General features: G+C 41.1%; 2 protein-coding genes and 1 long non-coding RNA gene across 4 annotated transcripts in view; 2 read left to right on the top strand and 1 right to left on the bottom strand.

Annotated features, from left to right (window-relative positions):
• Window positions 1-23: 23 nt before the first annotated feature.
• Window positions 24-14,685, bottom strand: LOC117795408. The gene is made up of 3 exons (XR_004619401.1): window positions 14,556-14,685; window positions 11,073-11,191; window positions 24-281 (listed from the first exon to the last, which is right to left on the bottom strand). It is a non-coding gene; the product is annotated as an uncharacterized LOC117795408 (long non-coding RNA).
• ACSS2 (acyl-CoA synthetase short chain family member 2) overlaps window positions 900-24,713 on the top strand; it is a 46,005-nt gene continuing 22,191 nt past the window's right edge. Inside the window, exons 1-2 of one of the 2 annotated variants that reach the window (XM_034639914.1) lie at window positions 900-1,149; window positions 6,271-6,466. In XM_034639914.1, the coding sequence (XP_034495805.1) occupies window positions 972-1,149; window positions 6,271-6,466 (374 nt within the window). In that variant the 5' untranslated portion in view covers window positions 900-971. The remainder of the gene's footprint in view (window positions 1,150-6,270; window positions 6,467-24,713) is intronic. The other variant, XM_002916399.4, reaches the window with a different exon arrangement.
• Window positions 1,156-4,360, top strand: LOC117795407 (40S ribosomal protein S29-like). The gene has a single exon (XM_034639916.1). It carries the CDS (start codon window positions 3,714-3,716, stop codon window positions 3,915-3,917), a length of 204 nt encoding a protein of 67 aa, XP_034495807.1. The 5' UTR covers window positions 1,156-3,713; the 3' UTR covers window positions 3,918-4,360.

The following is a 24,713-nucleotide window of genomic DNA, read 5'->3' as shown; positions in this document are numbered from 1 at the left end:
GCCCTAACCTGGTTGTTGTTTGATCCGTGACCTTGCACAAATTGTTTCCTTTCCCTGAGTTTACCATTTGTGTAATGAGAAGGGGGTTTAGTAGCAAAGACCTGAAGCGCCTCCTCGTCTTCACTGGAGTTTTTACTTTAGATCTGGGTGGAAGTTTGTGGAGGTAGAGAGAGTAAAGACATATCTTCAGGGGTGGGAGAAAATTTGAGCTGGTCCCAAGGTTAGCAGAGAGGGCATCCTGTCCCCAGGCTGTGCTCTCAGCGTCGTGGAAGGAGTTTTTCCTGGGGACAAAAGGGAGGGGTTTACTGAGAATTGGGGAATAGTTCTGAGGGTGCGGGTGTCATCCACAAAGGACCCTACTCCACCTGGCTTTCCAACTCGGTGGGGTGATAGTTAGGCTTGTGCAATCAGATCACGGGGCGGCTCCATTATGGGCCTGATTCAACTCCTCTCGGTTGCCCAGTTCTTTCCCGCTCGAGCCCCGCCCTAACCCAACTTTTCATCTGTCACTCCTAGACGCCACCCGACCACGGTCACTCCATGATCCAGCCTCCTCTCCTGTCACATCCATCCTCGCCACTCTCCGTCACTCCATGACGGGAGAGGGCCCACCTCCTCTACTGTCACGCCTGGCCCCTCCCCTCCAAGATTCCGTCCTCTCCAGTCAGGCCCGGCCCCGCCCCCTCTGCTCTCACTCTACTGCCCCACCCCTTCTTCAGTCAGCTCCGCCCCCAACCCTCAAGCAATGCTCGACTTTTCCCTCGGTCAGTCTTTGCTAACCCTGGTCCCGCCCCCGTCGGGCGTGGCTCCCCCCCCTCCAGACCTTTCACAGCCTGGTCTGCCTACGCCACGCCTTCTCCGACCGGGTCTCTCCTCCTCCCGTAAGGCCCCGCCCCTCGGCCGGGCTGTTTTCCCCGCCTGGGCGCCGGGAGCGACAGTGAAAGCTCCTACAGCGCTCGGACCTTGACGTGATGGGGCTTCCGGAGGAGCGGGGCCGAAGCGGCAGCGGGAGCGCGGAGCGGGAGGAGGCTGGAGCCCGGAACCGGGTGCGGAGTTGGTCTCCGCCGCCCGAGGTCAGCCGTTCCGCGCACGTCCCGTCGCTGCAGCGCTACCGCGAGCTGCACCGGCGCTCAGTGGAGCAGCCGCGAGGTGAGGCCGGGCCCGGGCGGCCCTGGGCGGGGTCAATGAGGAGAGAAGTGGGGGTTTCCAGACGAGTGAGGAATTGGGCGCGTGGCGTGGGGAACGAGGGTTTCGTGAGGAGATCGGGGTTCCTTGGCGGAGTTGGGGTTTCCCTTGGGGGGTTGAAGGGCCTGTGAAGAGATGAGGAGGTTCTTGGAGGAGATGGAAAAGGAGTTCCGGGAGGATATGGAGGTTCTATGGGGAGAAGGAGGGTTCTGTGTGGAGATGAGGGTTCCCTAGGAGTTGAAGAGTTCCTTGGCGACTTGGGGGTTTCGTGAGGAGATGGGGCTTCCTTAAGGATAGTGAAAGTTCCGTGAGAGAAGGAGAGTTCCTAACGTGAAAGGATCGGTTCTCAGAGGTGAAGGGGGTGCCTTTGAGGGGAGGAGAGCCACAGAACTTTGCTCCCTTTCGCGCCAAGTCAGCCGTTGCTTCCTGACACCTTTTACCCTGTGACTTAGTCTCCACTGTTGAGGGTCAGTAACTGGTCTGGTTCCCATCCTGGGGTCCCCAGGAGTAACGGAGTCCCAGATCTGTTTTTCATGTTTCAGAAATCGCAGTGAAAATTACGCAATGTAAGACCGAACAAGTCACTAAAATGCCACGTTTTTTTTTTTTTTAAGTTAGGCTGGGATTGTAATAACTCAGAAATTCTGATAGATAGGCCCATGTCTTTAATAATGTGTAAGGAAAATTCTTTGCTCTTGCCCTCGGTCAGCATAAGGGGTCAAAACTGTACCCGAGTTGGGAGGCAGCATTATGTTTGGCAGTGGGATAAGCATGGGCAATGAATCAAACCCAGAAAAATCTAGATTTAGATCCTGGCTCTACTACTCATTCACTGCACGGTCTTAAGCAGAGTTTTAAACCTGTTTGAGATTCCTTTTCTTCATCTGTAAGATACAGCTAATAATACTTGCTTCTAGGTTTGTTTGAGGTCCAAAGCAGGTGATAGGTGTGCATTGTAGAGTGCCTGATGCACAATTCAATAAATGGTGGTTAATTTGATAGCAATAAGAACAACGTGGAAAAAGCGATTACTGAGTAATGCAAGACAGGATTGAATCAAGTGTAGAATGGTTCATTGTTACAGGCAGTGTCCAAGTTTGAATCCTCAGACCTGTTTTCCTTTCTCTTCCTTCTCTGTATTTTTCCCCATCATGAGTTCATCTGTTTTGCAACTATTTCTATAGTAATAACATCTGTATATTTAGCCCTGGGCCCAGGATCCCACTTATGCTCTGGTCCCAAATTTCATAGGTCTGTAGATCATTTTATTCACACACCTTGATGTTATACCATATTTAACATGACTGTGACCAATTTTCCCTCCCAAATCTGCTCTCCCCTTAATTTTCTAATCCCTGTCAATGGCAGTATCCCAAACTAAATCTTTCATCATCCTCTCCTCTAATAAAATCTGTCAACCACAGATAGATCTTTTCTATCTGTATATCTCATTTAAGATTATTTATTGCTTACTGAGCACAAATTCTGTTTGATTTGATGTAGAGACTGTTATCCCCATTATACAAAGAAGAAAACTGAAGCATAGAGGGGTTAACTAACTTGTACAAGGTCACAAAGCTACAAAGCAGTGGATCTGGGATTTGATCTAAGGTAGTCTTGACTACAGAATCTATACTCCTGATAGCTATATTCTTCCTCTTCCCTGACCTCACCGTCTGTCTTTCACCAAATTCTGTTAAATACTCTTTCAAAATGTCTCTGATTACCTTTTCTTCCATTCCCAAAGAACCTTTTAATTCAAGGAAGCAGCCTCTTAATTGGTTCTCCTGTCCCCTGGTCTCACCCACCTTCAATCTCTCTCCTACTGTTATCTAAAATAAACACTATTAGATTGATACCTGGAAACATTGCTTTCATATGTCACTTCAAAAACTTCCAGTATTTCTCTGTTTCCTCCAATTTCAAATTAAAATTCTGCCTTTCTTTCAAGGTCTGGGTAACTAGCTCCACCCCACCCCTCTATTCTTAACTTCTGCTATTCCCTACCACACCCTTTATTCTAGATAAGTCGTTCTCACTGATACACTGGATACACAAAAGTTTCTTTTCCATCTCTTTGCCTTTTCCCATTTCCTTCTGCTCCTCTCTACCTAGTCAAACTCCACCAGTTCCACACAGCATTCCCTGATCATTCAGTCCATGCTCATCTTTTAATCTTCTGAACTTCTTCTGTACTTAGAATGTGTGTCAACAGAACATCCAGATTTCAGCACCTCTACCAAAACAAAACTAAGCGATCATAAAACTCAGTTTTCTTCATCCTTATTGATACGCATAAATGTGGTTCATAAATAGTTTTACATAATCGATGCCTACTCTTATCACTTAAAAATATTTTTGAGTGTATACATGTACTTGATGTAGTTGTAACAACAGATCTGATTTTGTATACTGGTTTCCAGCTGTGTGGTCCTTGGGAGAGTTTCCTCTGTTTCCTGAGCTTTGGTTTTCTTATCTATAAAATTAGGATAATTGATGTGTACTTCATAGGGCCATATAAAAATTTAATGAGGCCTTTTGGCTCATTGCATCTGAGAGAGCAAGATGGGTCCCAGCAGCTATTCTGGAGCCATCTTAGGAAGTTTGGCCAGGGTTCTCCTTGCTGCCTATGCTCAAAACAGCATGGTCTGATTGGGCAATATAGCCTCATTATGGGCTGCCAGCGTTTCCATCAGTACATGAAGGATATAGACTTCATTAAGTTGGATTAAGTAAGCTTCTTTGAATGGGTCATCCAAGATACCTACCTTAACTGCAGATATCCAGGATACCTACTTTAATGCTAACCCATTGTACTTAAAATAAAATTATGAGTGTTTTAATATGAAAAAAAAAATAGATTCAATGAGGGATACCTGGCTGGCTCAGTCAATAGAACATGTGACTCTTGATCTAGGGGTTTTGAGTTTGAGACCCACCTTGCATGTAGAGATTACTTAAAAATAAAATCTTTTTGACAAAAAGATTCAGTGAGATTAGCCCAGTGCCTGGTACAGGAATGGCATTCACTAAAATGCCACCTCCCATTTTCTGTCTCTTTAGTGGCCATTTAGTATTCTGTTGTATTACTACTAGTATTACTAGTTTTCATCAGGTTTTTTTTTTTTTTAATTGTTGGTGATGGGTATTAAGGAGGGCACGTATTTCATGGTGCACTGGGTGTTATACGGAAGTAATGAATCATGGAACTTTACATCAAAAACTAGGGATGTACTGTATGGTGACTAACAATATAATAAAAATATTATTAATAAAAAATAATTGTTGTGCTCTTGGGTTGTTTCCAATTTCACTGTTAAAATAGTGTTATTATAGGGGCGCCTGGGTGGCACAGCGGTTAAGTGTCTGCCTTCGGCTCAGGGCGTGATCCTGGCGTCATGGGATCGAGCCCCACATCAGGTTCCTCTGCTATGAGCCTGCTTCTTCCTCTCCCACTCCCCCTGCTTGTGTTCCCTCTCTCGCTTGCTGTCTCTATCTCTGTCGAATAAATAAATAAAATCTTAAAAAAAAATAGTGTTATTATAAACATCTCTTTAGTAATCACTTCATTCTTTCTTTGGCATTTTTTTCTTATATTGTGTTCCCCAAAATTGAGTTAGCAGATGAAAAGGTATAAAAAATTTTATGGCTTTCGTCAGTCACCGCCCTGCTATCCAGTAAGATTATGACAATTTCTTACAATGTCATTGTTATATAAGAGTATCTCTTTTACAGTGCCACTCTGGCACTAGGTTTATCTTTTTATTTTTTAATCTTTGTTAGTTTTATAGGTATATAATTTTACCTTGGGAATGACTTAATTTAGATTTCCTGAATTGATTGCAAGTTGTACACCATGTGATTTAGCTTTCATCTATATTCTGTCTTGCACGTTCAAAAGTATTTCATGTGTTAGTCTTATCTTTCCAACTCGATTGTATAAACTGAATCATGTAACCTTGAGCAAGTCACTCTACCTTTATGAATTTGGTTTGTTATTGGTGAAATGAAGGGGTGATAATCTCTGAAGTTACTTTCATTGTTATGATTCTAAGTGTGTCTCTTCCTTCCCTTTTAGCTCCTGATTGTGTAATTAGGACAGTATCCTAAGTGCTCTGCAATTACATGTTTTACCTGTTGAATACATTTTCTCTGGAATAGCCAGGCAAATATTTTAAGATTATTAATCTGATCATGTCCCTCTCCTTGAAATCCTACAATGGCTTTCCATTCCTCTTAGGATAAATATCAAATTCCTTATCATGCCCAGAAGGATTGCATGATCTGCCCAGTTTACACACCAATTCCTGCTATTCTTTTTCTTGTTCTTAGTGCTCCAGGGTCAAGGAGTTCCTCTTAACCTTGGTTCCTGGTGGGTACTCTGTTCCTGGTGGGGAAGTGGAGAAAAACTCTTATTCATCTTTTAGATTTTAGCAAAAATGTCTTCCTCAGGGCAGTTCACATCTTGATTAGTAACTGTATAACCTAGGGCAAATTATTTAACTTCTCTGCCTTGATTTTTAGATCAATGAAATGAGAATGAAAATGAAGCCTACCTCTCATGGTTGTGGTAAAACTAAATGAGATAATACATATAAAGAACTTAAAGTGACATTTGGCACATAGCAAGTGACACTTGGGCAAGATGTAGTAGGAGAGTGAGGTACTCATTAAATCATTGCCAAGAGTGAATGAACGAATTAAGAGAAAGATGTTACGTGTATCGGAAGGGTCTGTGGGTAAAGGATTTCTTCCTTTCACTAATTAATTCATTAAAAAATTTACTGACTGACTATAATATGCTAAGCATTGTGATAGCACTGGGTAGCTATGATTTGAATAGATGATGAAAAATGGAATGGCAGTTTTGAGGAGGGAAGGAAGAAATTTGAGTCAAGATTCAGCCCATGGGAATAGAAGGTAAGCTGGGAAAGTAGTAGGTGATAAAATTAGAGGAGAGGTAGTGGGTCCTAGAGTACAGGGCAGAGAAGTTGTAACTTGTTCCTGTCGTAGGCTGGTAAACCATCTGGAGGATAAATATGTCTGAGAATCTTAGTGATGTCTGGGCTTCCCTTGCTATTCCAGAGTTTTGGGGAGACATTGCCAAGGAATTTTACTGGAAGACTTCATGTCCTGGCCCATTCCTCCAGTACAATTTTGATGTGACTAAAGGAAAAATCTTCATCGAGTGGATGAAAGGAGCAACTACTAACATCTGCTACAACGTACTGGATCGAATTGTCCACGAGAAGAAACTTGGAGATAAAGTTGCTTTTTACTGGTAAAAACATCTATCTTGAAGTCTGTGATAGATGAAAAGTTACCCCTCACATATATATAGTGTTTCATAGTTAACAAAGTACTTTAAAATCTATTAACTCTTTGATGCTTGCAACAACCTGGCAGAGTAAGTAAAATATCATTAATTTAATCCCAGATGAGGAAAAATACCTCAAGTGAGTTAAATGACTTCCCTAAAATCACTTAATTAGTATGTGACTGAACTGACACTCAGAGCCAAGTGTTCTGATTTCTAGTCTAGTATTCTTGACTTGTAGTTGGAGAGAAAAGAAGGGAGAGGGTAAATGGAAACAAACAAGACTGAGTAGCATTCTTTCTCATATGTTTTGGAGGAAATGGGTATTGAGTTTTTCGCTACCAGGACCACTGTTGTCATCATTATCTTTGAGTGAGCTATAGTACCTGTTGGTTCACAGTCCTTTCTGGAGTTTCCCAGGTGTAATCTGAAACCGGCTCCCATAAACAGGGCAGGGAGAGAGTGAAGAAAGAGGCAACCACTCCAGGTTGGTAGGTGACAGTTTTAATAAGCAAAGAGAACTTACACACAAAGCTTGTTTTGTGGAGCAGCAAGATGAATGGATCACTGCACTTGCCCTCCAAATCTTAAAAGTTTGTAAAGAGTTCCTAAGTGGGCTTAGTACTGTGCAGGTGTTTTCAATACCAAGTCACCACATTGTAAGGCTATATCCTTGGAGTAGCCTCTGGGAGCAGGAAAGGCAAGTGGAACCCACATTCCAAGGGCATGGAAGGGGGTAAGAAGTCTCCTAGTTCCAGGGTCCAGCTCATGGATCAGTCAGGTAAATCAGCAGTCACATCTTTTTGATGACGTTCCCCAGTACCGTCAGACACTATGCTCAAATGCTTAACAGATGTCTCATTTGATACTCAAAACAACCAAGAATGCACTGTTTTCCTCATTTTACATGTGTGAAAGCAAATTCTAAGATGTTAAGTGACTTATCCAAAGCCATACAGCTAATAAGAAGTAGAGCTGAGGTTCAAACCCGGGTAGTATAGTTATAGAGTTTACTCATAACTGTGACACTGTGCTATCCCCCTAATTCTTTTTTTTTTTTTTTAAGATTTTATTTATTTATTTGACAGAGAGACAGCCAGTGAGAGCGGGAACACAAGCAGGGGGAGTGGGAGAGGAAGAAGCAGGCACCCAGCAGAGGAGCCTGATGTGGGGCTCGATCCCAGATCACCGGGATCATGCCCTGAGCCGAAGGCAGACGCTTAACGACTGCGCTACCCAGGCGCCCCTATCCCCCTAATTCTTTACATTAGCTTTTCAGTAGCTTTGCAATGTAGGTGAAGAAGTGAAGCACAGAGAGTTACAATAGTTAATAAAGGAATAAAGTCATAGGGTAAGCCAGGATTTAAACCCAAGTCTGTTTGACTCCTTGCTGGTAACACTAGGTCATTCTGCCTCCCAGTGGGAACTTTTTTTTAAAATTTATTTGAGAGAGAGAATGAGTGAGCATGGGGTAGGGGGGTGGGGAGGCTGGGCATAGAGAGAGGGAGAAACTTAAGCTGACTCTGCTAAGCATGGAGCCTGATGCAGGGCTTGATCTCACAACCCTGAGATCATGACCTGAGCCGAAACCAAGAGTCGGTTGCTCAACTGAGTCACCCAGGTACCCCAATTTTTTTTTTTTAAGTGGGCTCTACACTAGCAGAGCCTAACGTGGGGCTGGAACTCACGACCCTGAGATCAAGACTGAGATCAAGAATCAGCCGCTTAACCTACTGAGTCACCCAGGTGACCCCCACAGTGGGAACTTTTTAAGATCTCCTCCTTCCAGGGGCACCTGGGTGGCACAGCGGTTAAGCGCCTGCCTTCGGCTCAGGGCGTGATCCCGGCGTTATGGGATCGAGCCCCACATCAGGCTCCTCCGCTATGAGCCTGCTTCTTCCTCTCCCACTCCCCCTGCTTGTGTTCCCTCTCTCGCTGGCTGTCTCTATCTCTGTCGGATAAATAAATTTAAAAAAATCTTAAAAAAAAAAAATCTCCTGCTTCCAGCAACATAGCTTATAGGTGGTGTTACTACACTGAACCCAAATAGGACCTTGAAGTTCCAGTAATTGGGGTGTTGTTTCTGCCACCACCCATGAGCACTTTGAGAATTGATCTGTTCCTTTTTAAGTGAGCCAGTAGGAGCAGCTTGGATGTTTCGTGGAAGAGTTAATTAGTACTCAGTCAAAATTTGCCCAGTTTATATGATATATTGATAAGAGCCCTAATGTGAGCCCAACTCTGCTGTTCACTGACTACATAACACAGGCAAGGCATTTAACTCTCTGAGAGTCCATTTCCTCTTCCATAAAATTGGGATAATAATTTCACCCTTGTCCTCTCTCATTAGATTGTTACGAGAATCAAATGGGATGATGTAAAAGCATTTATTTACTTATTGGAAAACACTGTACAAATGTGAGTGGTGTATTCACATTGCCATTGCTCAATTTGGGGTTACTTTGCCACTGAAACTCAGTCTTTAATGTCTGTTGGGACTTTCTTTAGCTCTTGTCCTGGGACTTTATGGCTTGAGCTGCAGCTGACCCTTGGGTTCACCTCCTAAGTTCCTTAGGGATCAGAAAATCTTTAAAGATATGTAAAGGAGATCCTTGTGCCTGATGTTGTTTCCTGGTTTAAAGTAATTCAGGTGTGTGATGAAAGGCTGAGAAAACACAGGCCAGAGTTGTTCAAGTACTGGAGATTGATAGCTCCAGAATTCTGAAGCCCTTATTTCTATCCAGACCTGAACAGGCTCTAGAGAGCCTTTCTTTTCCCATTTATAAAATGAGGGTAGTAGACTAGATCAGTGTTTTCTAAAGAACGCTCCAGAAACCACTCATTACTAGAGATATTAGGGGCTTAATTCATGAAACAAATGAGTCTGATAAACACTACATAATAAATTGCTTGTGGGATTCCCAGTATGTATTAACATAAAGCCTCCAAGAATTCCTACTGTAAAGATACCTGATTAATTTTTTTATACATGGGATTACCCAAATTTATTTGAACCCCAAACACTTTTTACAGCATTCTATTAACATTACAAGAAGCAGTATTCCATGGAACACCCAATTAGGAAGTACTGGACTATATAATTTCTAAATTTGCTTCTAGTGCAAAATTCTATAACTCCACAACAAGACATCTTCACCCCATTTTTACATTGGTCACTCAACTAACAAGAATTTTTAAAGATGTTGGCTGGTCAGTCATATATTAGGTATTATGGAAATAGGGGTAGAGGAATGGGAGACACGTACTACATGGGCCATTATTATTCAATTATTATTATTATTTTTTAAAGATTTTATTTATTTATTTGACAGAGATAGACACAGTCAGCGAGAGAGGGAGCACAAGCAGGGGAAGTGGGAGAGGAAGAAGCAGGCTCATAGCGGAGGAGCCTGACGTGGGGCTCGATCCCACAACGCCGGGATCACGCCCTGAGCCGAAGGCAGACGCTTAACCGCTGTGCCACCCAGGCGCCCCTATTATTCAATTATTTTATGTTAATAATAAAGTAAAACCAAGCTACAAATATATCATAGTTGTTATAAAAAAGTAAAGTGCAAATAGGCCAGATATTTGGTTATTTCCCTTTTTTACCTCCATAATTTTAAATAATATACTAATACTGCATACTTTAGAAAGTATGACTTCCTATTATGATAGATGAGAATTTGGTTCTTATACATTCCTCCAACTTCTTTCTTTCATCTACCTAGCTCTGTTTTTTAGTTAGTTTAAAACCAATGTTTATATAAGAGATATATATTATGATTGCATTTCCTTTTATGAATTTCTTTTTTTGTTTTCTCTGAAGTTAAAAATTGCCTGCCATTTTTTCTTGCATTATTTACCTTTAGCTTGTTCTCAATATTTTTCAAACTCTATCATATCATTTATTCTATGAAGTTGTCTTTTTCCTCTAAAATCTTTTTTTCTTTTTGGAGTCTGCCTTCTTCCTGCTCTAATTTTTATTTTTAAATAAAAATAAACCTTTTTTAAAAAAAAGGTTTATTTATTTATTTGAGTGAGAGAGAGAGGGCGTGCATGGGGGGTGCAGAGGGAGAGAGAATCCTGAAGCGCAGAGCCTGGACGTGGGGCTTGATCCCAGGACCCTGAGATCATAACCTGATCCCAGATCAAGAGTCGGCTGCTTAACTGACTGAGCCACTCAGGCACCCTTATTAATGCTTTTTAAAATGACATCTTTTTCAAGATTTCCTCCAATTGATATACTTCTTATGGTGCCACAGTATGACTTTCTTTTCAACCTAAGCTATGTCATTTATATAGCTCTAGTGGCATTAGCAAACCACATTTATAGCTCATTGCTTGTTTTGGGGCATGTTCTGAAATAATGCATAGAGGAAATAGTGCTTTTAGATCCATATTAAGGAAGAATCTGGCCTTTTACTTTTGGCTTGACACATTGTAGATGTTCATGGAATAATAGTATTTTTAGAACTTGAAGTGACCATTTAGATTCCATCTAGGCCAATTCTCTTTACAAATGGATAAAGACCAGGATGGCTAAGTGATTTGCTTAAGGGTTATATACCTGCTTGGAGACAGGAGAGCTGAGACCAGTCTCCAGATAGCCTCACTCCTAGTCAGCTATTCTTTTCGCCATGTGATCCTACTTCATTATTCTCGTTGTCCAACACTAGGCTGTGACAGCTGAAAAGAGAAATTTGTCATATTAGTCAAATTAATTTAAATTAATTTTAAGTTCATTTGCCTACAAATATAAGATAAAATGTATTATCATGTGTTAATGGCCCAGATCTTGGTTTCATGGAATTGACATTCTGTTTGGAATACCAAATGGGCCTATATAAATCAGCTGGAGAGCAATTATGGGCCAAATTGCAAAGAGCCACTTACACAAATAGTTCACAGAAGGGAGAAAGCATGTAGGGAGGCAGTATGATAAAAATTAGGAGAATAAGTTTTGGTGTCAGACTAACCTGAGTCCTGTTTCTGCCACTAAATAGCTGTATGATTTTGTACAAATTATTTAATCTCTTTGAGCCTCAATGTAAAATGTGGATAAAAGCTTCCATCTCATGGAGTTATTGATTGAATAGTATAACAAACTGATGTGTCCAATTCCTGGCACATTGAAAACATTCAAAAAATATTTGCCATCATTACTATTATATTGGGACAGTGAGAAGACCAAATTTGCCTGGAGTAAAGAGTTCATATAGGGAACAATTTATTCATTCAATAAATACTTTTTGTGAACTTGCTACATATCAGGAACTATTCTGGACAATATCCATGCCTTCATGGAGGTTCTATTTCAGCTTCAGGAGAGAGACAATAAACAAACAAGCCAGTAAATACATGACAGGTAGTGATAAGTGCTATAGAAAACTACAGAGTGGCATTAAGGAAAAGGGAATGACAACAAAGAGTGGGGGTTGATAAGGGAATAACTGTCTGATGAAGTTGACATTTGAGCAGACATTTAGGAAGTAAATGGAGTGTGCCATGCAGATAGTTGGGTTGGGAAGGAGAAATATTCCAAGTACATGGAAGAGCAAGTGCAAAAGCCCTGAGGTAGGAATGTGCTGCTGTTTGGTTGAAGACTAGCTGGAAGTTAGTGTAGCTGAAGCAGTGTGAACTAGAGAAAGAGAGAGTATTAGGAATGAGGTGAGCAGGACACTAGATCGTGTAGAACCTTGAAAGTCACTATAGGCTTTTGGGGTTTATTTATAGTGAAATAGGGAACCACTGGACAGTCCTGAGCACAAAAGTGACAACCATTTGATGTCTATTTAGAATCTTTCTGTCTTTTGTGTTGAGAATAGAAGACAAGAGTAGAAGCAGAGAGGCCAATTAGGAAGCTATTATAGAAATCAGATGAGCAATGTGGGTGATTTAGACCATTGTAGTATCTTGAAGGTGGTTAGAAGTGGTCAAAATCTGAATCTATTTTGAGTGAAGAGCCCATGAAATCTACTGACTTGGATTGGATGTGGGGAGTGAAATCAAGAGGAGTCAAGGTTGTCTTCAACAGTGGGTAAGGTCCAGGAATGGAAGATCTTTGGAGACCTATGAAAGTATATGAAGGGGAATGATGTGGTCATAACTGGGTTTAAGAAGATTTATATGGATACATATGGAAATGGGAGTATGAAGCCAGATTGCTGGGAGTTTATTATTCAGGGTAGAGGTGCCTGAACTGGGTTACTGCTGGTGGGAATGGAATGGAAAGATGAAATTTTAAAGTAATTTGGAGGAAAAAAACCAACATAGGTAACTGCATATGTAGATGGTAGAGAAACAGAAAGTTGGGACAGAAGAGTCAACAGTCCCTCTAGTCTGTATAACATTTTACCTTTTTCAAAGGTACATGCTCATCTGATCCAAAAGCTAAATCTGCCCTCTAAACACCTGGTTTCAACCTCTCTTGTACTTTCTTCCTCCTAGTGTGGCTGTAGAGGTATTAGTAGGGGCTTAATGTGTACATGTGTGAGAAGGTGATCAGTGACAAAGTTACTGGAGTAGACATTCAGGGAGAGATAGGGATGTTAGGGGTAGTTCAAGGAGTGGGGACTGGCTAGTTGAAGAGACACTGGGGGACAGTAGAAGATTTGGAGGATTAATTAAAGGGTTTGTGCGGAAAGAGGGAAGAGAGTGGTTGACGGCTATTATTCTGGCAGTTTATACTAACTGCTAAATCCCTAGGTTATTCCAGGAGAGGACCCCAGTCTCCAAAACTCAAGAAAATTAGTATAGTCCATTCCTTCCACTGTTTTTTTTTTTCAGTTGCCTCTGACTGTCATCATCTGTGTGCCGTCTCACCTCTCATCCTCAGCTAAATCATTGTCCTATAGCCTCTGGCTGTTGTGAATCCTTAGAAACCAGAGCTTCTGAGAGGCAGGTGACTTTAGAAACTCTGCTCTCGGAATTCCTGTGTTCTCCCAAGTATGAATTCCAGAGTGTGATATTTAGAATTCTCCAGATCCCTGGGAGGTATGTGTATGTGTATTTGAAAAGGTAGAAAGGTGAGATAAGCCCATGTTCTGACAGGGAGAAGATTGTCAAGGTGATATGGAAAGCCAGACCCTAGATTGTACTGCCCTAGCATTCATATCCAAGGACTCTGTTAATTACCTAGGTCCATGTCCTGGAGTTCCTTTCAGTGATATGGGAAGGAAAGGACTTTTTTGTCCTCCATCTATGTCTTCGCTAGTTTCACAATAGTGTATTTACTAATTAAAATATACATGGTATGAGATACCACCTTACACCAGTTAGAATGGCAAAAATTAACAAGACAGGAAACGACAAATGTTGGCGAGGATGTGGAGAAAGGGGAACCCTCTTACATTGTTGGTGGGAATGCAAGCTGGTACAGCCACTCTAGAAAACAGTATGGAGGTTCCTCAAGATGTTAAGAATACAGCTACCCTATGACCCAGCAATTGCAGTACTAGATATTTACACCAAAGATACAGATGTAGTGAAAAGAAGGGGCATGTGCACCCAACTGTTCATAGCAGCAATGTCCACAGTAGCCAAACTGGAAGGAGCTGAGATGTCCTTCAACAGATGAATGGATAAAGATGTGGTCCATATATACAATGGAATATTACTCAGCCATCAGAAAGGATGAATACCCACCATTTGCATCAACGTGGATGGAACTGGAGGGGATTATGCTAAGTGAAATAAGTCAAGCAGAGAAAGAAAATTATCATATGGCTTCCCTTACATGTGGAACATAAGGAATAGCATGGAGGACATTAGGAGAAGAAAGGGAAGAATGAAGGGGGAAATCAGAGGGGGAGACGAACCATGAGAGACTATGGACTCCAGGAAACAAATGGAGGGTTTCAGTGGGGAGGCGGGTGGGAGGATGGGTTAGCCCAGGGATGGGTATTAAGGAGGGCACATATTACAATGAGCACTGGGTGTTATACGCAAACAATGAATCATGAACACTACATCAAAAACTAATGATGTACCATATGGTGACTAACATAACATAATAAAAAAATATGTATACACGGTGTGGAAAAACACTCACTTGAGAAAGTAGATTGCCTCAGACCATCTCTTCCCTTCTCTAGGCCTTCCGTTTTTGAGAGTGTGGTAGAGGATTAACTACAGATACTCTGCAAGGTTCTTCTTCCGGCTCTTATAGTTCAGGAGTCTATGATTGTTTCTGAAGAGGAAGTGGTTTTTAGACTGTCTGATGCAACCTATAGGGACTTTATGGTGACTCAGTAGGTGGGCTGGGCTTCTGTTTGAAATGGTGAAATAAAGGCAGGATTTTAGAAGGTTGGGGGTGAAAGGGCTGAGGTAGAGAGTCTGCTCCCCTTGCCTGGGGGCAGTACTAGTGCTGGTAGCATACACTTTATGCTAGTGGAGGTATGTGGGGAAATAACTGTTGCTGGGAACAGTTTTTCTCAGTGAATCTGGTGGGCAGATTGCAGAGGAGGGCTGGAGGAATTCATGTTTAAGGTGGATCTCTAATCTGTTTCTTTCACTTCTCCCTTGGTTTCATGACCCTTGATGCCTTAAAGAATTCCTCCCTAAAGTGGTGAAAATGAGACAAGTAGTCTGTGTTGTCCAAGTTACTGGTCACTTTTTAGAAGTAGGTGGGATATGAATAATAAATGTATAATAATATAGTTTGTTACAGATTAATATATTATTATATATGCTAACATATGTGATAGTAAATATATAATAAATGGAGACTGTCTTGAAGCCTGATTCAGTGTTCTGAGCTCCTGTCAACTTTCTTGAGTTTGTGTCTGGCCCTGACTTCTTATACCAGTGTGTTTAGTAAATAATGGGGAGAATGGCTTTAGGTAATGCCCTTCTCTGGGCTTTTTACCACCTGTAAACTGTAGGGGATGAACAGGATACTTGTTAAAGTTACTTCTAGCACGGATCTTTAGAATCACTGTCACAAATGTAGGGAACTGCAGTGACAGGGCAGCTGCGAGAGGTTGGAGGTAGGGTAGGATCCCAGTGGTGAATTCCTGTCCCTTGAAGGTAGCAGGAGTCAGGAGGGAGCATCTTTCGGGTAGTCTCACATTTACAACTGCAAGTATAAAAGGCATGGAACTGAGGATGGGCCTTCCTTCTTTTCTCGGATTTGGTATGAGAGAAATTGGGCATTGATAATGATCCTCAGTGTCTGATACCTTGAACCTCTATCTGAGAGTTTGAGATTCTCAGTTCTGATCCTTTGAGGTCATTTATTTTTTATTTTTTAAAGATTTTATTTATTTGAGAAAGGGAGTAAGCGAGAGAGAACACAAGTGGGGAGGGGCAGAGGGAGAGGGAGGAGACTCCCCCCTGAGCAGGGAACCAACATGTGGCTTAGATCCCGGGATTCCAGGATCATGACCCCAGCTGAAGGCAGATGCTTAACCAACTGAGTTACCCAGGTGTGCCCCTCCTTTGAGGTCATTTAGTCTACTTCCTAAACAAAGCGGGAATTGTAGCCCCAATATCTCCATCACCAGCAATCCCCATGTGTGATCATTCTGATTATGGAATACTACCAAGACCACAGAGTTCACTCATTCCCTGTCCCATTGTTGGGTATCTCTGCTACAAAGTTCTTAGATATATTCCCTCCCTATTTCTTTCTCTCCGCTCAATCTTCTTCCTACGGTTTTCATTCTATTTTATGGGGCTACATAGAATAATCCTATTTTATGATATTTGAGGGCAGTTATTTTATCTCTTTGCTAGGCTGAATGTGGAATTATAAAAATTTAAACCTAGAAGATGCCTTGAAGATCATCTAATTCAGTAATTATCAATTTTTTAAGGCATTAGAATCCTTCTGTTCAAATAAAAATTATATGTATAGTGATTAACAACAGTAGGCTCTGGACTCTGCCTGGATTTCAATCCTTACTCTAATACTTATTAGTTGGGCAAGTTGCCTCCCTCTTTATTTTTTTGCATTTTAAAGATTTTATTTATTTGAGAGAGAGAGAGAGAGAGAGAGCATGAGCAGGAGGAGGGGCAGAGGGAGAAGGAGAAGCAGACTCCCCACTGTGCAGGGAGCCCAACACGGGACTCTATCCCAGGACCCTGGGATCATGACCTGAGCCGAAGGCAGCCGCCCAACCAACTGAGCCACCCAAACATCCCACCTCACCTCTTTAAACCTCACTTTTCCTATCTGTAAATGGGAATAATAATAGTTCCTATGACATGGATTGTTGTGCGGAATAATTGGAATAATCTGTGTAAAGGGCTTAGTGCTTGGCAAACAGTGTGTTAGCTATTTTTATCATTATTACCAAGAGCCCCATACCTAAAACAGGCAAGAGCAGAGTTGATCTGGTTGAAACATGAATGGGAGGACCAGAGCCACATTCTTTTGGCTTCTTCACCTTGTCACTGAGGTCCCTATAAGCTCTGTATGTAGAACATTTAGGGATTTGTAAACCTCAGTTTGAAAACCCCTAATCTGGGGTTTATGGATGAGGTAATACTGAGTCCACATTCCCAGATTCCTTATATAATGTGGTTTCCTGAACAACTCTTTCATCATCGATGTCAGTCTCCTCTGGACATACTCTGTTGGTCATTATCTCTAACGAAGTATTCTAGCTATGGTCTGCCTTGGGCAGGGAACTATTACCATTCTTTGCTCTACCTTTACATACCTAAGATTACATTAGCCCCATTGACAGCCATACTCTACAACCCAATTTACAATCTCGTGTAATACCTGAGATTTTTCTATTTATTCAAATAATAAACTAAGTCTCCTTTATACTGTACTTGTATGTTTGTTCCCTTGGTTTTTTTTTTTTTTTTTGAACCTGGGTATGGTTTACTACAATACTTAACAGATGAGGAACTTGAGGCTTAGAAAGTGGAAGTGACTTGGCCAGTCACATAGCAGTTGTAACTTGTTCTGGACAGAACACTTATATTCTCTGTTGTAGACACTATGCTTATTTACAAAGCCTTTGCTTCTTTGACAGTTTGCCACTTGTGGCAAATCAGGCTTCAATTTGCCACTTGTCTGGCCAGCAGTTTATTTTGTGGATTTAGGGCTAGCTTTAGAAATGTCGACTGCAATTTGTAATTTATATGGCTAAAGACATTAAAGGGCAAACCTCAAAGAAATAACATCCTTTCTTTAGCTGAGATATGCTCATGTATCCACTCATCAAACAATTTTTTACTGAATATCTACTATATGTAGTCTGCATTCTACCTGGATGGAGGGCATAGGGCAAAGGCAAAGGGACAATAAACAGGCAGTAGTTCAGGCAAAATATAAAAAATGGAGATAAGGGTAGAGGTTGTGAAAAGTGGTCAGATTTTGGAATATTTTGAAGCAGAGCCAATAGGATTTGCTGATGAACTTGATGTGGGGTAGAAGAGAATGGAGTCAAGAATATCTCAAAGGTTTTTTTGGGCGCCTGGGTGGCTCAGTTGGTAAAGCCTCCGACTCTTGGTTTCAGCTCAGGTCATGATCTCATGGATCATGGCCCCACATCAAGCTCCCTGCTCAGTGGGGAGTCTGCTTGAGATTCTCTCCCTCTGCTGCTCTCACTCTCTCTCAAATAAATAAATCTTCTTTAAAAAAGAATATCTCAAAGGTTTTTTGTCTGAGCATCTGGAAAAATGGAATTTTCATTAGTTGAATTGGAGAAGAAAGAAAACTGGGAGGAGAAGCTTTGGGGAGGATCAGGAATTTGTATTTCACACACAGAGATGTAAAATAGCAGCTTTGACAAGTGCTAAGTAGCCAATGAAGAATTTCAGTTAGAAGTATGACATATCAGACATTTTGAAAAGATCAATCTCTTTTTTTTTTTTTTTTAAGATTTTATTTATTTATTTGACAGAGAGAGAGACAGCCAGCGAGAGACGGAACACTAGCAGGGTGAGTGGGAGAGGAAGAAGCAGGCTCCGAGTGGAGGAGCCTGATGCGGGGCTCGATCCCATAATTGCTGGGATCACGCCCTGAGCTGAAGGCAGACGCTTAACTACTGAGCCACCCAGGCGCCCCAAAAGATCAATCTTTTTTTTTTTTTTAAGATTTTATTTATTTATTCGACAGAGATAGAGACAGCCAGTGAGAGAGGGAACACAAGCAGGGGGAGTGGGAGATGAAGAAGCAGGCTCATAGCGGAGGAGCCTGATGTGGGGCTCGATCCCATAACGCCGGGATCACGCCCTGAGCCGAAGGCAGACGCTTAACCGCCGTGCCACCCAGGCGCCCCAAAAGATCAATCTCTTGAGCATATATATTTAAAAAAAATTTTTTTAAAGCCTAGCCTGAGGATCTGCTGGCAGAGGTCCTAACCATTGCTTTGTGACCTTTGGTTACACAAAGTTATGATACCCTTCTGAGCCTCAGTTTCCAGACCTTTCAAATGGGATAGCAAATCTTGTCCTGCCTATCTCAAAAAATTGCCATAAGGATTAGCTGAGATGAAAGATGAGAAAACAGGGGTGCTGGGGTGGCTCAGTCTGTTAAGTGTCTGCCTTCAGCTTGGGTCATGATCCCAGGGTCCTGAGATCAAGCCCTGTGTCGGGCTCCCTGCTCAGCGGGGAGTCTGCTTCTCTACCTCCTTCCTGCTTGTGCTCTCTCTATCTCTGTCTCTCTCAAATAAATATTTTTTTAAAAGATGAGAAAACATACTGGAAAGATTTATTACTGTGCAGTGGTGCTAATACTCATACATACCACACACGTCCAAGGGCGTTGTTAGGCAGAGATTCAAGACTGGCAGCCACATGACTTTTCTATCTTTTCCGAAATGCCCTTCTTTCCTCTCATGAACACTTAGTCTCTTTTCTCACTCTTCTCTCAAACTTAGCTCAAAATCCACCATTTCCAGGAAATGTGTGATGATCAACCACACTTAATTCTTTTTGCATTCCTTTAGTGTTATCCTACACGTGCATTTTCTTGCTTTCCTTGATCACTGTCCCCGAAGACTGGCCTTAGATAGTGGGTGGTTTGGATCTCTCTAATTAAAGGATTTTAAGCTTATGAAAGTAAGGACTAACCTCTCATTCCATTTCATTTATGATATGATAAGCAGTAGGCACCACTTGTCAGGTGGTCATTCTGGCAAAGATCATTTCCATTCCTTCATGGCTTGGGATTTAGTAGCTAAAAAGTTTTGAGGTAGAGGAGGGGCCTTTAATCTAGTGGACTTTTTGGCTTTTCTTTACAGAATAAAATTTAAACATTTGGGGTTCAATAGATGATCCCTCCCTAGTCTATATTATCAATCTTTAAAGTTTTGAAACATACCTAAATTTATAGAAAAGTTGCAAGTACAGCTCTTTCTCAGTCACTGGGTCTGTGCTTAGGTACAGATGGGAGAGTAGAGCCAACCCAGCAGTGGTCAGGACCTGGGTTTGTCATAAAACCTATGTGACTCCATGGAGACCCTTCAGGAAATCCCCTCAACCAAGAGCTGAAGCTGATTAGCAAGTATGGGCTCTGGAACAAATAAATGTGAGGTCTAGAGGGTTAACTTGACTCTGCGCATCTCTGTTTGAAGGTTAACACCTTACTACAGTGATTCACCTGTATCCAGGTGCTGGACGAGGGAAAGATAAAGGTCTTTAATCCAGAATCGTCTTTATTTGACTTTCAGGACTTCAATATTCTATCTTTTCAATCTTACAGCCCACAAAATATAGCTTAAGGTCTAAACTGAATTGGTCGCTGTTTTATTTTATACCAAATGATTGAGATTTTTAAAAATTTCACAAATATTTCAGCAGGGACCTCCCAAAGTTTGCAATTTAAAATTTTATGAGGTAAGAATTTTTTTTGAAACTGTAAATATCAGCTTATATCACTATCACTCAATTAAGAATAAAGATAATTTAATTGCATGAGAATAGGCAGAACATATAGCACAAAATATAGTGCTTTCTATCAAATAAATATAGCTTTATGAACAAACACCACTGGTAGATGAAAATATTATTTAGGATTGGTATTGGCCTCTGGACTGGTCCGTGCTTTTCCGCTTCTGTATCTAAGCTAATTAATGTTGTTCCCTTCTCCCTGAATTGGTGTGTTCCTTATCCGAGCCAGTCTAAATCCTGCTTATTCTTTCATAACCATCTGAAATGCCATCTTCTTTGTGAAGCTTTTTCCAATTCTCACTTTCCAACCCTCTTTCTTGCTGTCAGCCAGAATGAATTAAAAAACCTATATCTAGAAAGCCCATTTACTGAAATATTTCCCTCATTTACAGTTGAAGCACCAAAGGCCCAGAGAAGTGAAATAATTCGTAAAAGATTTCATGTTGTGAGAAGTAGCAAAGCTTGACTTGAAACCCAATTTTCCTGAGCTCTTGCGCTGTCCATTCATTTCCCTGTCATTGCAGCATTCCTGCCCAGGGGCTGAGAGAGCTTCAGCTGGAGCTGAAAGTGGGCCTAGAAGAGCAGCATGGCTGAATGTATCAGCTAAGTTTGGGCCAGACCCTGGAGGAACACAGGACAAGGCTGAACAGTATGAACTTTATGCATTAGGCATTAGGGAGATTGTGATAATTAAGGATCGGAGAACATTGCCGTCATTCAGTTGTTAATACTGCTATCTCATTGTAGTTTTGACTGGCATTTCTCTAATGATTAGTGATGATTCATGTGCTTATTGGTCATGTGTATGTCTTCTTTGGGGAAATGTCTGTTCAAGTCCTTTGCCCATTTTTTAATCGTGTTGTTTTTTTGTTTTTTTTTTTGTTTGTTTGTTTGTTTGTTTTTTGGTTGTTGATCTTTAGGAGTTATCTATATATTTTGGATATTAATTTCTTATGAGGTACATGATTTGCCAATATTTTCTCCCATGATTTGGGTTGCCTTTTTACTATGGGGATAGTGTTTTTTAATATACAAAATTTTAGAACTTTTATGAAGTCCAATGTCTATTTTTCTTTCTGTTTCCTGTGTTTTTGGTGTCGTATCTGAGAAATCATTGCGAAATCCAATGTCATGAAATTTTTATCTTATGTTTTCTTCTAAAAATTTTATTGTTTTAGGTCTTACATTTAGGTCCTTGATTCACTTTGAATTAATTTTTGTATATGCTGTTAAGTAAGGATAGCTATGTCCCATGGACAGTCTACTAGCTTCTAGCAGCAGGTTTTTAAAAAATTGTAGATATTTATGATATGTGCCAGGCATGCATTAGGTGCTTAGACATAGCAATAAACAAAAGAAATCTGGTCATTGTCCTCATGGAGCTCACATTCTGGGAGGGTGGGGCAAGATTTTTGTCTGTGAGCTGGAATTTTATTTAGAAAGAAAATGTTGGAGACAGTGTATTTTGCCTTATTTCACAGAATGGGGGTCATGTCTCTAGGAGCAAATGACTGTACAAGTGCTTGTGTGACACTTGAGCACTGCCAAGGACTGTGAAGGTAGACATATGCAGGCTTCCTTGCCAGAGGTTTTGGGTCTTTCAGGAAGTTCTCAGGGTATTGAAGAGATTGTGGCATGATTGATCCTGACCATGGGCTAAAGCTCAAAGTGGATGAGAGTCTCCTTCACTCCTTCTCACAGTGTTCCTGGAGATTCTTAGGAAAGAGGCTTCTCTGTGTCCATTTAGGTACACTACGAATTGGTGTAGTTGAACAAACACTAACCTGGAAGTCAGAAACCTGGGACCAAGTTACAGATTTTCCTTAATCCCACTGCGTAGCCCTGGCAAGCCACTTCCTCTGGATTTCTTATATCTTTAAAATGGGGATAATTGTACCTGCTCTACCTATTGCTAAAGTAGCTGTGAGGATCAGGTAAAGGACTATCCTCTAATGTAGTTTTATTCCATACTCGTGTAAGGAATTAGCTGAATTCCTATTTTATCTACACAAATACCGTGTGAGACAGGCTTGTCAGGTTTTATTACTTTTTAAAAAAAGATTTTATTTACTTATTTTAGACTGAGAAAGAGAGAGAGAGACACAGAGAGAGAGTAAGCATGAGCAGGGGGAGGGATAGAGGGAAAGGGAGAAGGGATCTCAACAGACTCCATGCTGAGTGCAGAGCCTGATGTGGGGCTTGATCCCACGACCCTGAGATCATGACCTAGCCACCCAGGTGCCCCTTACTTTTATTACTGTTATTTTATTTACTTATATTTGGTCTCTACCTCAGCTGAGTTTACTCTCCCCCCTGCACCCTGCCCCCTATGTAACTAAAACCGTTTTTCCCTGAAACTGACTTTTAGGGCCCATTCTCCTGCTTCTGAAAGGAAGTAATGAAAATCAAGGAGTCTAAGATATATTAGAAATTATCCAGGCTAATACCAGTCTTCTCCCTCCTCCCTCCTCCCCTCTAATACTTTATGGAGAAGGAAACTGAGGCTCAGAGAGAGGGGAAAATTTGTGTAAATTCATACATTGAATTAGATGTAAACAATAAATCTAGGTCTGGTGAGTCCAAATAATTATCTGAGGATCTTGTTAATAATCCAGATTCCTGGACCCCAGCAGCCTATCAAATCAGAATCTCCAAAGGATAAGACTTCTGACTTGTATTTTTATAAGCTCCTCAGATGTGGTGGGCAGTGGCAGGGTACCTTTGAGAAATATTTGTTCGTTTGTCTGTTTGTTTGATTTTAGAGAGAGAGAGCATGAGCAGGAGGGGCAGAGGGAGAGGGAGAGAGAATCTCAGCAGACTCCACACTGAGCGAGGAGCCCGTGGAGTCTGACATGGAGCTTGATCCCATGACCTTGAGATCACAACCTGAGCCATAACCAAGAGTTGGATGCTTAACTGACTGTGCTACCCAGGTGCCCCAGAAAAATAATTATTTAGATTAATAGTCTTAAACTTTTAAAGTTATATACCTAAAAGAGTTTTGAAAAATTACATAACTCTTTATACATTTTAAAGTTCACATTTAAACAGTTAATCATAAGATTAAATAATTGCAAAAAATTGGGGAGCCTGGGTGGCTCAGTTGGTGAAGCATCTGCCTTTAGCTTTGGCCAAGATCCCAGGGTCCTGGGATCAAGACCCATCTCGGGCTCCTTGCCCAGCAGGGAGCTTGCTTCTCCCTCTCCCTCTGCCCCTCCCCTGAGCTCATGTGCATGCACGTGTGCTCTCTCTCTCTCAAATAAATATAATCTTTAAAAAATAATAATTCCAAAAAATCTAATTTCCAGTGTGTTTTATGTTGTATACATGTATATATTTCATGTATCTCTTTTGAAATCTTGGAATTACAAATTTAGCTCATGTAATCTATAGAAAATGTCCACTATAACCTAACTTACATAGCAAGTTCTTACTGCTAACAAATCAGCCAAATGAGATTTACTTTGTTAGAAAATGCCCAGCTTCTTTTTCAATTAAAATAAATATGATAACTGTTTAACTTCTGAATTATAATTCTAAGAGAAATAAGGCATGTAGTGTTACCTTGAGTTTGTCACCTGGATAAATGAAGATATTACTCCTTTCGGTATTGATTTGTTCTCTTGGGCTTTTCCCTCTGAGGTTACAGTTTTCAAATTGTCCCTTTGGCACTCTGGAGGGTGTTTTTTGTTTTTGGTTTTGTTTTGTTTTGGTTTGTTTAACCTTGGCATGGTATAGGCATAATGTTTGGAATAAGAGAGAGAGAAGGCATTTAAAATTTTTTTTTTAATTTTATTTTTTAAAGATTTTATTTATTTATTTGAGAGAGAGAGAGAGAGAGAGCTTGTGTGCACAAACCAGGGGAGGGGCAGAGGGGGAAGAGGACTCCTTGCTGAGCAGGGAGTCTGAGGTGGGGCTCGGGGCTCAATCCTAGGACCCTGGGATCATGACCTGAGCTGAAGGCAGGCCACTAACCAACTGAACCACCCAGGCGCCCCATTTTTTTAAAAAAATAGAGTGGGAGAAGTATGTTTGTGAAGGAGAAAGTGAGAAAGGAGAACCAACACAGATCAGTGTTAGGAAAGTTTATATATGGAAGTTGAGAATCTGGACACTTACTCTCTTAAAACTTTACCTGCTCAACCACCCATAGGAATAGAGTACCTTCCCGTGAAAACTAATGATTTCAACCATGCTATCTACCTAAATAACATAGAACCATTGTAATAAATATTTTTGCATTTGTCAAAATTGAGACACTCAATGTACATATAACACAGTCCCCTCAACTGTTCTTTCCACTTTCTTTTTCTGCTCTAGTCATATTTCTGTTTTAGGCAACATTCCAAATGCTGTG

This window comes from Ailuropoda melanoleuca, chromosome 13, assembly GCF_002007445.2.
Source record: "Ailuropoda melanoleuca isolate Jingjing chromosome 13, ASM200744v2, whole genome shotgun sequence".
NCBI classification, from domain to species: domain Eukaryota; kingdom Metazoa; phylum Chordata; class Mammalia; order Carnivora; family Ursidae; genus Ailuropoda; species Ailuropoda melanoleuca.
This window is presented reverse-complemented; position numbering and strand designations above follow the sequence as displayed.

What these genes read in the sequence shown, in the direction of transcription:
- LOC117795407 (XM_034639916.1), top strand. Translation starts at nt 3,714, where the DNA reads ATGAGGCCTTTTGGCTCATTGCATCTGAGAGAGCAAGATGGGTCCCAG.